We start from the raw sequence: 13,463 nt of genomic DNA on the forward strand, positions 1-13,463 counted from the left end.
CCTAGTTACCGCATCCACACACGATATCCCGACCTCCTGACTGGGCCATGTAAAACACCACACAGAACCAGGAAGATACTGAGATCTGTCATGGTGAGAGGATGTACAGGTACCAGCTGGAATCGGGGCCCAATTTTGGTGGGTGATACACAGACCCCGACTGAGATCAGGACCCCGTTGTGCCAAGCGCTGCACAGACCCTGACCGAGATGGAGGCCTCCCACTGTGCCAGGCGCTGCACACGCACAGAGGGAGAGACAGTCCCTTTCCCAAAGAGCTCACAATCTAAAAGGGTGGGAGGGGAAACTGAGGCACAGAGCGGGGAAGTAAGTTACCCGACGTCACCCAATAGAGCCAGGAACTGGACCCAGGTGTCCTGACCCCCCCGGCCAGTGATCTACCCACTGCGCCAGACTGCTTGGCCTGGCTGTTTGTCGAGGTTTCCCAGAAGAATGGTACCGGGCACGGGCGAGGTAAGAAATCAGACGGTGCTCGGTGGAGCTCTCACCCTGTTCACAGGCCCTGGGACAAGAGGGCTGAGGACACACAGCTCCCCTGGGGTCCCCTGTTCCCAAACCCCATCACAGCTAGGGACAGGGGCAGGGCACTTATCTGTGGTTTGGTGGCGCCCTCTACTGGGCCAATGTCAGCACTGACCCCCCCCCCCCCCAAGATCCAGGCGAGGACACGGGCGGAGGCAGAAAATGGCTTTTGGCCCTGGACGAGGTGCTTGGACGGGGGCAGAGACGCGCCGTCGAGCTGAGCAGAGCCGGGCCTGGCTCGGCCGATGGGGGGCGCTTGGATCGCAGGGAGCCCTGAAGGGAAGATTTGGGTTTAAACTGGGTGGGGGGGGGGCAGGCATTCCCCAGTCCTCAGCACTGATTTCCCCCTCCACCCTTGTGCCCAACCCCCTGTGCAACACGCCTTGGCCAGTGCAACCTGACGCCATGTGGACACAACGGCTTGGATCCTAGCAGGTGGTTAACTGAAACCACTGGGAGTTCGGTGGCTCAATCCCTTTGAGGATCTAGGCCTAAGCACCAAGCCAGGGGCCCTCTGCCAAGAATACTTGGCGGGTGGCGCAGGGCCAAGGAGCCGGGCCTCTCCCATGGAGGTGACGATATGTTTTGGTTTAGCTTCAGTTGATCGTAGGAAGGGTTCCAGCTAACGCCAAGCACGCGGCTCTGACACCAAATAAGGGGTCTCCCTAAACGCACAGACACCACGAGTTTTGTCTGGACTGGGAAAAATTATTCCTATCTGAGCAGAGAAACAAGCTATGGCAGTAGAACTGCACCCAGCCCTTGCTCCTGGAGAGCGCTTCCCACCCGCACGGCCCCCTTTCACAGATGGGGAAGGGACCGCCTGAGGCCTACCGCTCTACCCACTAGGAGATACTGCTCCGGTAAATCCCACGAGAGGCTGTGTTGGGATAAACGCCTGGTCAGGGACCCACCCCCCTGCCGGCGTTACACCAACGCGAAGCCGAAGATGGCGCATCTGAAAAATCTCCTCGTCTCCCCTAACTTCCCCCGCACTCCGAAATGGAACTGAGCTCTGCCAAAAGGCAGGGTAAAGACGCGATGAATCGGGGGTGCTGCCGGCTCCCCAAACTTCGGGTTCACCTCCCGGCTCCTTCCCGCAGCAAGTTAAGAAATAATTTATTAGATTTTTGCTCCTCCCCATGAAGTTCTTTCTAGAAAGCTATTTTTAGCCGCAATTAACCTTTCGCCTCCCATTTCTAGGTTAGCTGGGCAATTGCTGGAGGCTGGAGCCAATTTGTTTAATTAAAGAGAATTAAGGGAAGAAGTGTCCCCAATTAAAGCAGGAAAAATCGTCTGTTTTTAAGGTAGTTTTTTTTGCCACGGGTGTCACATGGAATTAGCGGAGAATGAAGGACGCCGGGTGGAAAGAAAGGGGGCTTGTAACCCTGATGGAAACAGAAGAATCTGGGCTAATTGGAGATTGGTGGGGTGGGTTTTTTCTCTTCTAATAGAGGCTTTGTGTCAGACTGCCCAGTAAGAGGCCATAGGAGAAACATCTCATCTGTTTTTCCAGCACCCTGATCCCTAAAATAATCCATATAACACATATATAGTGTTTTCAGCCCAAAAATTCTACACCGAGATGCGGCTGACTCTGGAGTGTGGTACAACAGCTATTTATACAAGGCCCCTCACCCAGCACCGAGGTGCAGTTACCTCTGCAGTGGGATGTAGCAGCTGTTTATTCAGGGATCCTTCACCCAGCACTGAATTGCAGCTGTCTCTGGGGTGGAACTGGGCAGCTGTTTATACAGGGATCAAATGCAGCCACCTCTGGGGTGCCTCCTCATTTGAGAGCCTGCCAGCGTTGATTAAGGGCTTGTCCACACGGGGAAATTTACCAGCCGAGTTACAGCAGTATGACTGGGCTGTGGTGTTTCGGAGGCAATGCATCCAGACGGACTGGCTGGAGTAGAAGGACTTGCAGAGCCAACCCCACTGAGATGGGACTAAGCCAGGAAAAGAAGAGACGTGATACCAGTAAAGCAACAGAAGCTAAGCCGGGAAACGGCTCTCAGCCCAGCATAAGAGTTAGACCAGCCTGTAACTACAGTGGTCTCATTATATCGGGAAGTTTCCGCATGTAGACAAGCCCTGAGTTCTCAGCGAGAGCAGGACCCGAGCCGTAAAGCCAGCGTGTAAACTCCCCTACGTTTCAGGGGGGCTGGGATCTAGTGTTTTTGCCCAGGATCATCTTTACCCAACAGTGGACTCGAAAGGGGGAGGGGGCACTTTAAAGATGGGAAACTGAGGGACAGAGCAGGGATGTCACCAGCCAGAAATCCACACTGCGAGTCTGGTGCCAAAGCGAGGAATAAAACTCAGGAGTCCCGACTCCCAGCCCCCTCCCTTCTCCTGACTAGAGCCCACTCCCCTTTCAGAGCCAGAGAGAGAACCCAGAAGCCCCAGCTCCCAGACCCACCCTGCTCTAACCACTAGACCCCACTCCCCTTCCTTAGTTGCGAGAGCATGAAGGGACCTTAGTGTGACACGCCGGAAATGCCGTACCTGGCTCAACCAGGCCAATTCTTCAACATCCTCCAAAGGAGCCCACAGGAGTTCACAAAAGGACATAGTTCTGTGCTTTCCCTGGCTGGGCTAATTACCCCTAACGAGGGCCATTAGTGCTAATCACCTATTTATAGCACATGCTGGAGCATTTATGGTGGCAATGGGGCCCAGATGGTGCGTGACTCTGCAGCCAGCAAAGCCCAGGGGAACCCCCTTCACTGCTGTAACTTCCTGCAGCGGGGATGTGAAACATACAAATCTCCCAGCCCAGTATCCGGCCCCGGGAGTGACCAGGTCCATTGTACTTGCCACCCAGAGGCAGTTTCTCCGTTCTCCGGCACCCAATCCAGCCGTTCACCCCAGTGCTCCGGGCTGTAAAATGTCACCCAGGCAGCATTCGCCACTTGTTCCCCTCTCACTCGACCCTGGCCCCGGTGGCCACGCAAGGTAAATAGTGTCTAGCCCAGGGATCTGCCCTCGTTCAAAGAGAACCCAGGCGTCCTGCTTCTCAGCTGCCCTGCTCTAACCACTACCCATCCCTCTAACCCCTAAGCAACACTGAACCCTTCCCGCCTGGCCCAATCCCAGCTCGGCTAATTCCGTTTCTGCCTCCCTGAATTCCCTCCTGGCAGTTTCCACTGTAGATGCAACTCTTCTCCGCTTGCTGTCCCGCGGGGTTTTCGGCGTGGCTGTTCTAAACAGCTGCCGTGTCCTGCCCCAGAGGCAGCTGCATCATTGTGACTGTTTCAGTGGTGGGCCCTGGGTGTGACGCGCTTTGGGAGGGGAGGCACTGGGGGGGGTGGTTGAGATCTTACAGTCCGTCTGCGGGGCTCTGTTTGTCCTCTTGCCTTTTGTTTCTTCCAGTGGGAATTCAGACCTGGCTGGCTTCTTAGTCTCTACAGCTGAAAAGCCAGCCCAGAAACAGAAGAAACCGGCCGCTGGGCTGACAGCAGCTCCCTTTATCTCTCAGCGAGGACGATAAATGGCAGCTCCTGATCAAAAGGAGGCCGGGACTGACAGAGGCGGCTGAATGGAGAGCCGCGTCTCTGGGGTCAGGGCTGGACCGCACCGGCGACGCTAGGCTGCTGCCGCAGGGAGATAATCCTGGCAGCGCGGAGAGGAGGCTGCGATGCGTGTTTATCAGCAGGACATTGCAACGGGAGCTGCCTCTTATCCTTGCTGTGAAAGCACCGCGGCAGAGATACAGCCAGCTGTTTCCTCCCCAGCGAAGGGCAGGGTATGCGGCGCAGGCGGGTGGCCGAGCAGGTCGCGGGCTCGCCTGGGCTTCAGGAAAGCAGGTGTCTATTCCTGGCTTGGCCCGCTGGATGACCCTGGGCAGGCTGCAGCTTCTTTCTGTGCCTCAGTTTCCCCATCTGTAAAATGGGTGTAATGCTCTGGCTCTACTGAGGAAAAGTGCTATGTGAGAGGTGGTGTTAATAAACCCCAGGTGGGCTGAATTTACACTCCTTGAAGCCCAGGAGATGGGGGGGGAGTGGTTTTAAGCCACCTTTCTGCTCCCCGCAGCTGGCCCGGTACCAGCTCAGGGTGTAACTTACAGCAGCCTCAGGGCTGCTCTTAGTTATGCCAGCGGTGGATCACATCCCAGACGGGGCCCCCATCTCAGCATGCTCCTCCCGGAAGGGGGAAGGGTGGCATAGGGCCACCTTGTTGCCACCCTACCCTAGGGCTCTCCCTATGTCAGGGTAGGATCCTGGGCAGCACAAAGCCCCCCACCCCCGAGGAGTGAGCTCAGTGAGTTGGTGGCAGAACATGGGATGGACCCAGGAGTCCTGGCTCCCAATCTCCTACCGAGAAAGAAACCTACCCAGAGCTAGAAAGGTCTGGGTGGGAAAATGTCGGCTTGGCTGGTGAATTTACCCCCCCGGCATTGCTCCTCGGGGACGCAGCCAGCCTCTCGGCCAGCTCCATGGCAGGTGTAAATATCCGCTTGACGCCAGCTGGGGATCTCGCCCATTAACCCCAAGAGAGAGATGCTGAGTTACATCAGCTGGGGATCCGTCCCTTAGACCATCAGGGAGCATGGAGATCAGAGAGCCCAGGGCAGAGCATTTCCCCTGGAGTGGTCGGCGCCAGTTCTGGGGGAAGCAAGAGATTCAACTCCCCAACTCGGGATCAGCTCCCAGACAACAAGGGCATTTACTGAACATCCGAAATAAGACGTGAGGCCCATGGAGCCTGGCGCAGGGACCAGCTAAGCAAACGCTCCTGCACTCACCCGCAGAAACAACCTGCCTCCCCTTGCCGTGCTGCTAAAGGCTGCGAAATGCAAAAGGAACCGGAAGGAGACGGGAAGATTTTCATTCGTTCAGCAAAGCGAGAGATTTCGCCACGGGAATTCCTGTATCCAAAGGTCCCACTCACCGCGCGGGAGCTCCTGATCCTGCTCAGACTGGCGCGGCGGACGGCCGCTCGCTGCCCTTCCGATCATGCCTGGAGCTTGGGTACCATCACGGATAAGGCCGGGGGCAGCGAACTGGAGCTCCTGTTCCTGCTGGACTGGGAAAGGCCGGCCGCCGTCCTCCGCTGAGCTGAGCCTGGCTGAGGCGTTTAGAGCAACGCCCTGTGGGTTCAGGTCCTTATCGTTCTGACTGACTCGTTTGCTCCAGGGCTACTGTGGAAAGCCCTGATCCCCCCTGCTTTGGCCAGGACAAGCCGCAGAGCGGTGCCAGAGCGGAGCAATAGCAAGCCCACCACGGCTTGGGTCTAGCCTGCCTGGACTCGTCAGCCAAGTCGCTGACAAAGGTCCTGGCCCGACGCAGGGAGCAGGGGAGGAAGCGGGGGGCTCGTGGGCTGCCGGGGACCGCGGAGAGGGAAGGAACATTTGGATACAGGCTGGGACTCGCGATGGGGATGATGGGATGCTGGGGGGCCAGTTCTTCCGTGCTGCGCCGGGGCAGGTGGCCGTTGCCGCTGATGCAGGTCTACAAGGCGGACGTGTGGTGGGAGCTCCCCTGGCTCTGGATGGAGGAAGAGCCGGAGAAGGTGATGGTGGACTCTGGAAGAGCAGAGCAAGGCAGAGTTGGAACAGCTGGTGGGCAGCGAGGGGAAGGCAGTGACATCTGTGTCCGTGACAGTGACAGGCAGCAGGGCTGTCACACCCCAGCATACCAGGGCCCAGCGTAGGCATCCACCGACACTGCTCAGCTAACCCAGGGTCTTCCCCGGGGGGCAGCCAGAACCGGGGTTAGAACCGGGCCGGGAGCTGGCTGGGGGTGGGTGGCTGGGGGGCAGGTTAGAACCCGGGCTAGCTGGCCCAGCTGGGGGATGGGTTATGACCGGGGCTAGATGACTCCTCACGGTGCGTTAGAATCGGGGGTGGGTGGCTGGCTGGGGGGCAGGTTAGAACCCAGGCTCGCTGGCCCAGCTGGGGGGTGGGTTATGACCGGGGCTAGCGGGCCCAGCTGGGGGGTGGGTTAGAACCGGGCTAGCCGGCCCAGCTCGGGGGTGGGTTAGAACAGGGCTCGCCGGCCCAGCTGGGGGATGGGTTAGAACCGGGCTAGCCGGCCCAGCTGGGGGGTGGGTTAGAACCCGGGCTAGCCGGCCCAGCTGGGGGAGGGTTTAGAACCGGGCTCGCCGGCCCAGCTGGGGGGTGGGTTAGAACCGGGCTCGCCGGCCCAGCTGGGGGGTGGGTTATGACCGGGCTAGCCGGCCCAGCTGGGGGATGGGTTAGAACCGGGCTAGCCGGCCCAGCTGGGGGAGGGTTTAGAACCGGGCTCGCCGGCCCAGCTGTGGGGTGGGTTAGAACCGGACTAGCCGGCCCAGCTGGGGATGGGTTAGAACCGGGCTCGCCGGCCCAGCTGGGGGGTGGGTTAGAACCCGGGCTCGCCGGCCCAGCTGGGGGATGGGTTAGAACCGGGCTAGCCGGCCCAGCTGGGGATGGGTTAGAACCCGGGCTCGCCGGCCCAGCTGGGGGGTGGGTTAGAACCCGGGCTCACCGGCCCAGCTGGGGGGTGGGTTAGAACCCGGGCTAGCCGGCCCAGCTCGGGGAGGGGTTAGAACCGGGCTCGCCGGCCCAGCTGGGGGAGGGTTTAGAACCGGGCTCGCCGGCCCAGCTGGGGGAGGGGTTAGAACCGGACTAGCCGGCCCAGCTGGGGATGGGTTAGAACCGGGCTCGCCGGCCCAGCTGGGGGGTGGGTTAGAACCCGGGCTCGCCGGCCCAGCTGGGGGGTGGGTTAGAACCCGGGCTCGCTGGCCCAGCTGGGGGATGGGTTAGAACCGGGCTCGCTGGCCCAGCTGGGGGGTGGGTTATGACCGGGGCTAGCTGACCCCTCGGGGTGGGTTAGAAGCAGGGGTGGGTGGCTGGGGGTGTTGTTAACCCCATGGGATAGTCACGCTGTCCCCACTCAGCAGTCTAACCATGGCTGGGGGGGCAGCTCGGTCGGCTGAGCTCTCCTAAGAGGCCCCGGGGGGTGGGGAGCAGCAGCTCACCTGTGCGAACAGCCAGGGACTCCTCAAACCTTTGGATGAGTCGGGTGCAGCCGGCCCCGATCACGGGCCCCAGGACTTGGTGGAGGACGTACAAGAAGACAATGCCGGTGAGAACGGCCATGGAAATCTGCGGGGAAAAGCAGGGGGAGACGTACCATTACCCCGCCTGCAGCTATGGAGGACTCCGGTTCCTTTGAGACAACGGCACCTGGGGAGGCTCGTCCGGCTGGCACCTGGAGAGCGCTGGGATTGGGAGTAGGCGGAGTCTGGTTTAGCAGGTGGAGGCAGGACTCCTGGGTTCTATCCCAGCTCTGGGAGGAGAGTACTGTCTAGTGGTTAGAGCAGCAGGGCACATGGGCAGGAGTGCTGGGTGTCAAGACTCCTGGGTTCTATCCCAGCTCTGGGAAAGGAGTGGAGCCTAGTGGGTAAAGCGGGGTGCTGGGTGTCAGGACTCCTGGGTTCTATCCCAGCTCTGGGAAAGGAGTGGAGCCTAGTGGGTAAAGGGGGGTGCTGGGTGTCAGGACTCCTGGGTTCTATCCCAGCTCTGGGAAAGGAGTGGAGCCTAGTGGGTAAAGCGGGGTGCTGGGTGTCAGGACTCCTGGGTTCTATCCCAGCTCTGGGAAAGGAGTGGAGCCTAGTGGGTAGAGCGGGGATGCTAGGTGTCAGGTTCTGTTCCCAGTGTGGCCCGGCTGCCAGGTTTGTCCCACCTTGTGCCTTGGCCGTCATTCCAGCTGCCCCTCTGCGGTGACTAGCGCGTACAGGCCACAGCCCCTAGCCATCGCCAGGAAAAGCTTTGTGCCCCGACACGGGGGCCAGCGTGGTTCCCGCCTGCCGGCTGGCCTCCCTACCCCAGTCCCTGGAGACGGCGTGACAATCCTGCTGGTTAGCGTGAGCGGGGTCAGGGCCCCGGATCACCTTCCATGTCCCGTTCCCGCCGTACCTTCATAAAGGCGATTGCCCGGGAGGGGCTGAGCCGCAAGCCGTGAATGTGGATCACAAACTCCAGGTCGTAGTCGCAGTAGGTGCTCTTGTCCACAGCCCTGCGGGGACGGACCCGGGGGCTCAGGGCGCAGGCAGCCCCGTCGCCGGGGCAGCCGTCACCATCATTCAAGCCACGCAGCCGTCTCGGGCGAGCGTGGCCGCCCCTGGGACAAGCAGCCGGGCATCCCAAGGCCGGCCTCCGCCCGCCGCGTCCCATTCCGCGCGGGACAGTGAGGGTAGGCATCCCAGGGTCCCTTGCGCTGCCTTCGCAGCCGTGGCTTACAAATGGGTTTGCAAGAGCTCTTAACAAGCCAAGGATGGCCAGGCCATGGAGAGAGAGATTCCTGGCGGGGGGTCAGAGCCAGGCTCTGGATACGGTGCTGGGGGAGATCAGCAGGGGGGACATTTAACGCTAGACTCTTGGTTACTCCATTCCTGGACTTGGGACAGGGGGCAAAGGTGGGTTTAAGCCCCTGTTGTGCTCTCTGTATTACAGGGCTGTGCAGGGGCCTGCCCTCCAGTTTAAGTTAGAGCAGCCTCGAGGTTGCTCTAGTTTATCCTCCACATCCCAAGACCCTGAGGAGCAGAGAACAGCTGCAGCCGAGGGTGGTCTGGCCATGCCCACCCCGACACACCCACTGGGACGGGCTGAAGGCAAAGCCAGCAGAGGAAGCCCTTTGCACAAGGGTGATCTCCAGGGGCCACTTCCACCCACTCCAAGGGCCCGTATCGTTGCCAGAGCAGCCCACAACATCCCCTAGGAAGCGTGAGTTGGAGCAGCCCTGAGGCTGCTCCGACTTGTTCCAGATGAGGTGCTGGTCCAGGAGATGGAGCCTGAGATGTACAGTGTGGCCTAGTGGATCAAGCTCTGGGCTAGGACTCAGGAGAGCTGGGTGACCTTGGGCGAGTCGCTCTGGGATCTGCAGAAGAGGCAGGGGCTATTGTCGACAGACGCCAGGATCGGCAACCCAGCGTCCACCACCGCCGAATGCCCTGGGCTTTAAAGGGCCACATGGGGCTCACCTGTTAGACACCTCCACCAAAAAGAAGTAATCTGGAGCAGTCAGGTCTAAGGGAACCACATCGTAACAGGGCGAGTTCTGCTCACAGACCCACCTACAGGAGGGGAAAGACGCCCTGAGCGTGGGCCCAGGGTGGCCCGCCTGCCGGGCAGCCTTCAGTGCCGGCAATTAGCACTCTTGTCCCCTGGGAATCCAGCACCTCCCCGGGCACAGTGCGAAGCATTTCAGCTGTTCGAGGCAGGGGCTGTCTCTGGTTACAGGTCGGCACAGTGCCCAGCACAACGGAGCACTAGCCTCCAGGCACTACCGTGATAGAAATGAATCGTAACAGCGCCCCTTCGGCCCGAGCAGGTAACCAATATTTGGGGCTTTTCCGGTTAGGATACGAATCAGGTCTATTCTTGGTTTATTGGCAAAGGACTCCCACAAAGTCCCGTCTCAAACAGCCGCAGGCAGTTTCCTGTTCTGAAATTCCCAAGTCTGCCCCTCCGGTGGGCTCTGTGCCCAAGAAACCCAGTCTCTCTGCTCCCTCCCAGGGTCACACTCACAGCTGCTTCCCCAGGCTCGCTGTCCTAGCCCTGGGCTGGCAACCAGGCAAGCCTGACTTCCCGCACAGCTGAGCTCTGCCTTGGGCACTCCCTCTTTCTTTGTAGCTATCTCTACTGCATAATGGGGCTTCATTGCTCCTGCCACTGAGCCCACAGGAGAGTGCTTTGCACAGACGCTGGCTTTAATGCGGTCTGTGATCAAAGCTCTACCCGATGGCACCTTTCAGATGAACAACGATAATGTTCAGGGCATAAACCGCGCTCGGAGTGGATGAGAAGAGAACAAGCAAGGTCCTGGTGGAGAATGGCAGGGAAGGGGCTGGAAAGCTCCGATATTTCCTTACTTGATCCCACAGTCGGTTCCGGAGAAGACATTGAAGCCTTCGGGATCCGTAAGGGCAGGTTTTGTGCGATTAGCCCTCATCCAGATCAGACTCAGCGGTGTGCTGGGGAGAGGAAGTGTCCAGAGTCACGGATCCATCTGTTTTAAGGCCATTTCAACCTTTTTTAAGAAACCTTTTAGGGGCCTAAGTTTACTAAACAGTTCTCCACAAAAAGTCATTTCCACTCGAAAAAATTTAGAACATGAGTGATCTGAAACTCTCTTCCCCAGGCAGGCGATTTGCTGAAACCCACCCTGGCTAGATGGAAGGGGAAACCCCAGCTGTGAGAGGGGGATTCTGGCTAACACCCGTATCAGCCTTGCCCTGCTAGGAGGCCCTGGGGTACACAGCCATATTCTGCTAAGCCTGGATCTTCCGCGGTTCGATCCCCCACACAAGGAGGAGTTGAGGGCAACCCAGCCAGGCCAGCTGCAGCAGCCCCAGCTCCTGGAAAGGTAGAAGAAGCAAAGTGTGAGAAGTAACATCTGCAAGGGGCAGCAGGGGCCCGATCTCGGTCAGGATCCGTGCAGCGCCTGGCACGAGTTCCACGGGTTGACGGTGCGTCAGGTGAAGAAATCCCTCCTTCTGTTTGTTCTAAACCTGCCGCCCGTTAATCCCATCGGGTGACCCCTGGTTCGTGTGCTCTGTGAAGGGGTAAAGAACAGTTCCCTAGTCACTTTCCCCACACCAGCCATGGGGTTATAGACCCCGTCGGGGGTAGCTGTGTCCTACCTGCCGTTTGCCGTGTTATAGTCGAGGATTTCGCTCGGGCTGTAGGGGCGGATCCTGCTCTCCGAGTACGGCCCTCCGCCAATGATCCTCAGCGTGTAGCTACAGCGGAACAAAGAACCCGCGGCCGTGAAAACCAGCCCAGTGGGCTCAGCAGTTAGAAACTCGCTCGCTAAGGGGGCAGGTCCCCCTAGCCACGCGGCTCAAACAGCTGGGGGGATCCCTCCTCACCCCGCTCACCCCAGGCCTTCACGGCTGTTGCCACAACCCCAAAGGGCAAAGCCAGTAGCTTCAGTGTAACGCAGGGGTCGGCACCCTCTGGCACGCGGCTCGCCAGGATAAGAACTCCCCCCCTTCCCCCTCGCCAGGATAAGCACCCTGGCGGGCCGGGCCAGTTTGTTTACCTGCCACGTCCGCAGCTGATCACAGCTCCCACTGGCCGCGGTTCGCTGCTCCAGGCCAATGGGGGCTGCGGGAAGCGGCGCTGGCCAAGGGATGTGCTGGCCCCTGGCCGTGGCTTCCCGCAACCCCCATTGGCCTGGAGCTGTGAACCGCGGCCAGTGGGAACCACGATCGGCCGAACCTGCGAACCGCGGCCAGCGGGAGCCACGATCGGCCGAACCTGCGAACCGCGGCCAGCGGGAGCCACGATCGGCCGAACCTGCGAACCGCGGCCAGCGGGAGCCACGATCGGCCGAACCTGCAGACGCGGCAGGAAAACAAACTGGCCCGGCCGGCAGGGGCTTTCCCTGGCGAGCCGCGTGCCAGAGGGTGCCGACCCCTGGTGTAACGCCTACTGGGTCTTTGTCGCCCTCTAGTGGCTCAGCATCTTTTACCGGCCCAACTTCTGCTGGTGAGAGAGGCGAGTTCTGGTGCTTACCCAGAGCTCCTGCAGGGGCCTGAAGCAGAGCTCCGTGCAAGCCCGAAAGCTCGTCTCTTCCACTAGCCATAAAAGACACGACCTCACCCGCCCGGTCTCCCAGCCCTGGGCGAGTTTTGCTAAAGCCAAGGGGGCGGCTCTGCCCAACGCTCACCTGCCCATGAAAGGTCCCGAGTCCCCCGTCACCATGTCTTGGATCAAGAAGAAGGGGTAAAATACTGCGGGAAAGAGAAGAACATCAAAGTTCCTAATTCTAACCGTGCACCTCGCCCCAGAGAGCATGACACCCCCAGGGGTCGCTGCCTGGGGTCAGAAACCAGCATCCAGCGGGCGAGACCATCCGGCCCGGCCCCTGTGGCCGAGTGGAAGGGGATCCCGGCGACATCCTGGCTGGGGGAAGGGGGGTTGTTCTCGCTAGATCCCAGCTCGATGGGAATGGAAGGGGGGAACCCAGCTAGGTGGGAAGTGGGGGGGATCTCAGCTGGATCCCGGCCAGTTTGGAGAAGAGAAGCACTGGGCTAAGGGGAAGCTGCGGTGGCCTTGCTCCATGGAGGGCTCTGAGATCAGCAGGCCGCATCCGAGTCCAGCCCCACGACTCTCAGACACTGGAATAGCCAAACCGAGGCCGATTTCCGGGCAGCTCAGGACATCCACAGTCGGGCCTTGGATCACAACCAAGAATCGAGGCTCAGATCAGAATCAAGCCAGGATCTAGCCGGGATCCCCTCCGCCCCCCGTCTACTCCCGAATCTCCCAGACTCCAGCGGTGACAGCCAGCAGCCGCGGCCGCTGCCAAAGGGTCAAGCGAGGGTCCATGGCAGACCAGCGAAGTGGGGTTTTACCAGCAGGGTCCTGTTTGATCTGTCTCTGGGCCTCAGCCAGGATCTGGCCCCCTGTGCGGACGCCTTCGTCTGCCTCTCCTTACCATCGTTAAAGAAGAAGCACGGCAGCTCTGGGTTCTCGTGGATGCAGTCGAAGTAGTGCTTGTTCTGTTTGGTGGTGTACTTCAGGGTTCTGGTGATGTCGAAGGCCAGCCTCTTGCCCGGGGGGCAGCCAATGAAGATTGGCACCATGGCATAGCCCTGCAGGTGAGGGGAGGGGGCGAGGAAAAGACACACCCGTTCCCTCTGTCGTTTGTAAGGTGCCCCAGGGATGGTCGGGGGGGGGTCTAGTGCGTACAGCCAAACGCTGGAGTTCCAATCCGCGGACTGCGACACGACCAATGCTCGTGTCGGCTCATTAAGGTACCGACCCCCCCATACTGACCCATTCCCAGTGGCTACTGCCTGCTCCAATGGGGCAGAGTTAAGGGAACCACGGGAGGGGGTGGGGGGTTAGCTACTCTCCACATTTGGAAAGAGCGTGAGACAGCACTAGGCAACCCTAACTCTGTGTTAACTAAATGCTGGGGCATT

General features: G+C 59.9%; 1 protein-coding gene and 1 long non-coding RNA gene across 4 annotated transcripts in view; one reads left to right on the plus strand and one right to left on the minus strand.

Moving 5' to 3' along the window:
* Positions 1-4,369, plus strand: LOC123350437. Its single transcript, XR_006573760.1, has 3 exons — positions 1-93; positions 1,746-1,849; positions 3,921-4,369. It is a non-coding gene; the product is annotated as an uncharacterized LOC123350437 (long non-coding RNA).
* Positions 4,370-5,192: 823 nt separating this feature from the next.
* CATSPERG (cation channel sperm associated auxiliary subunit gamma) overlaps positions 5,193-13,463 on the minus strand; it is a 39,032-nt gene continuing 30,761 nt past the window's right edge. For all 3 annotated transcript variants that reach the window (XM_044989033.1, XM_044989032.1, XM_044989031.1), the window contains 8 exons: positions 12,974-13,130; positions 12,203-12,266; positions 11,172-11,270; positions 10,401-10,502; positions 9,510-9,602; positions 8,446-8,545; positions 7,506-7,632; positions 5,193-6,072 (listed from right to left, as the gene is read on the minus strand). In XM_044989033.1, the coding sequence (XP_044844968.1) occupies positions 5,999-6,072; positions 7,506-7,632; positions 8,446-8,545; positions 9,510-9,602; positions 10,401-10,502; positions 11,172-11,270; positions 12,203-12,266; positions 12,974-13,130 (816 nt within the window). In that variant the 3' untranslated portion in view covers positions 5,193-5,998. The remainder of the gene's footprint in view (positions 6,073-7,505; positions 7,633-8,445; positions 8,546-9,509; positions 9,603-10,400; positions 10,503-11,171; positions 11,271-12,202; positions 12,267-12,973; positions 13,131-13,463) is intronic.

The sequence above is a fragment of the Mauremys mutica genome, chromosome 15 (genome assembly GCF_020497125.1).
Source record: "Mauremys mutica isolate MM-2020 ecotype Southern chromosome 15, ASM2049712v1, whole genome shotgun sequence".
Lineage (NCBI taxonomy): Eukaryota > Metazoa > Chordata > Testudines > Geoemydidae > Mauremys > Mauremys mutica.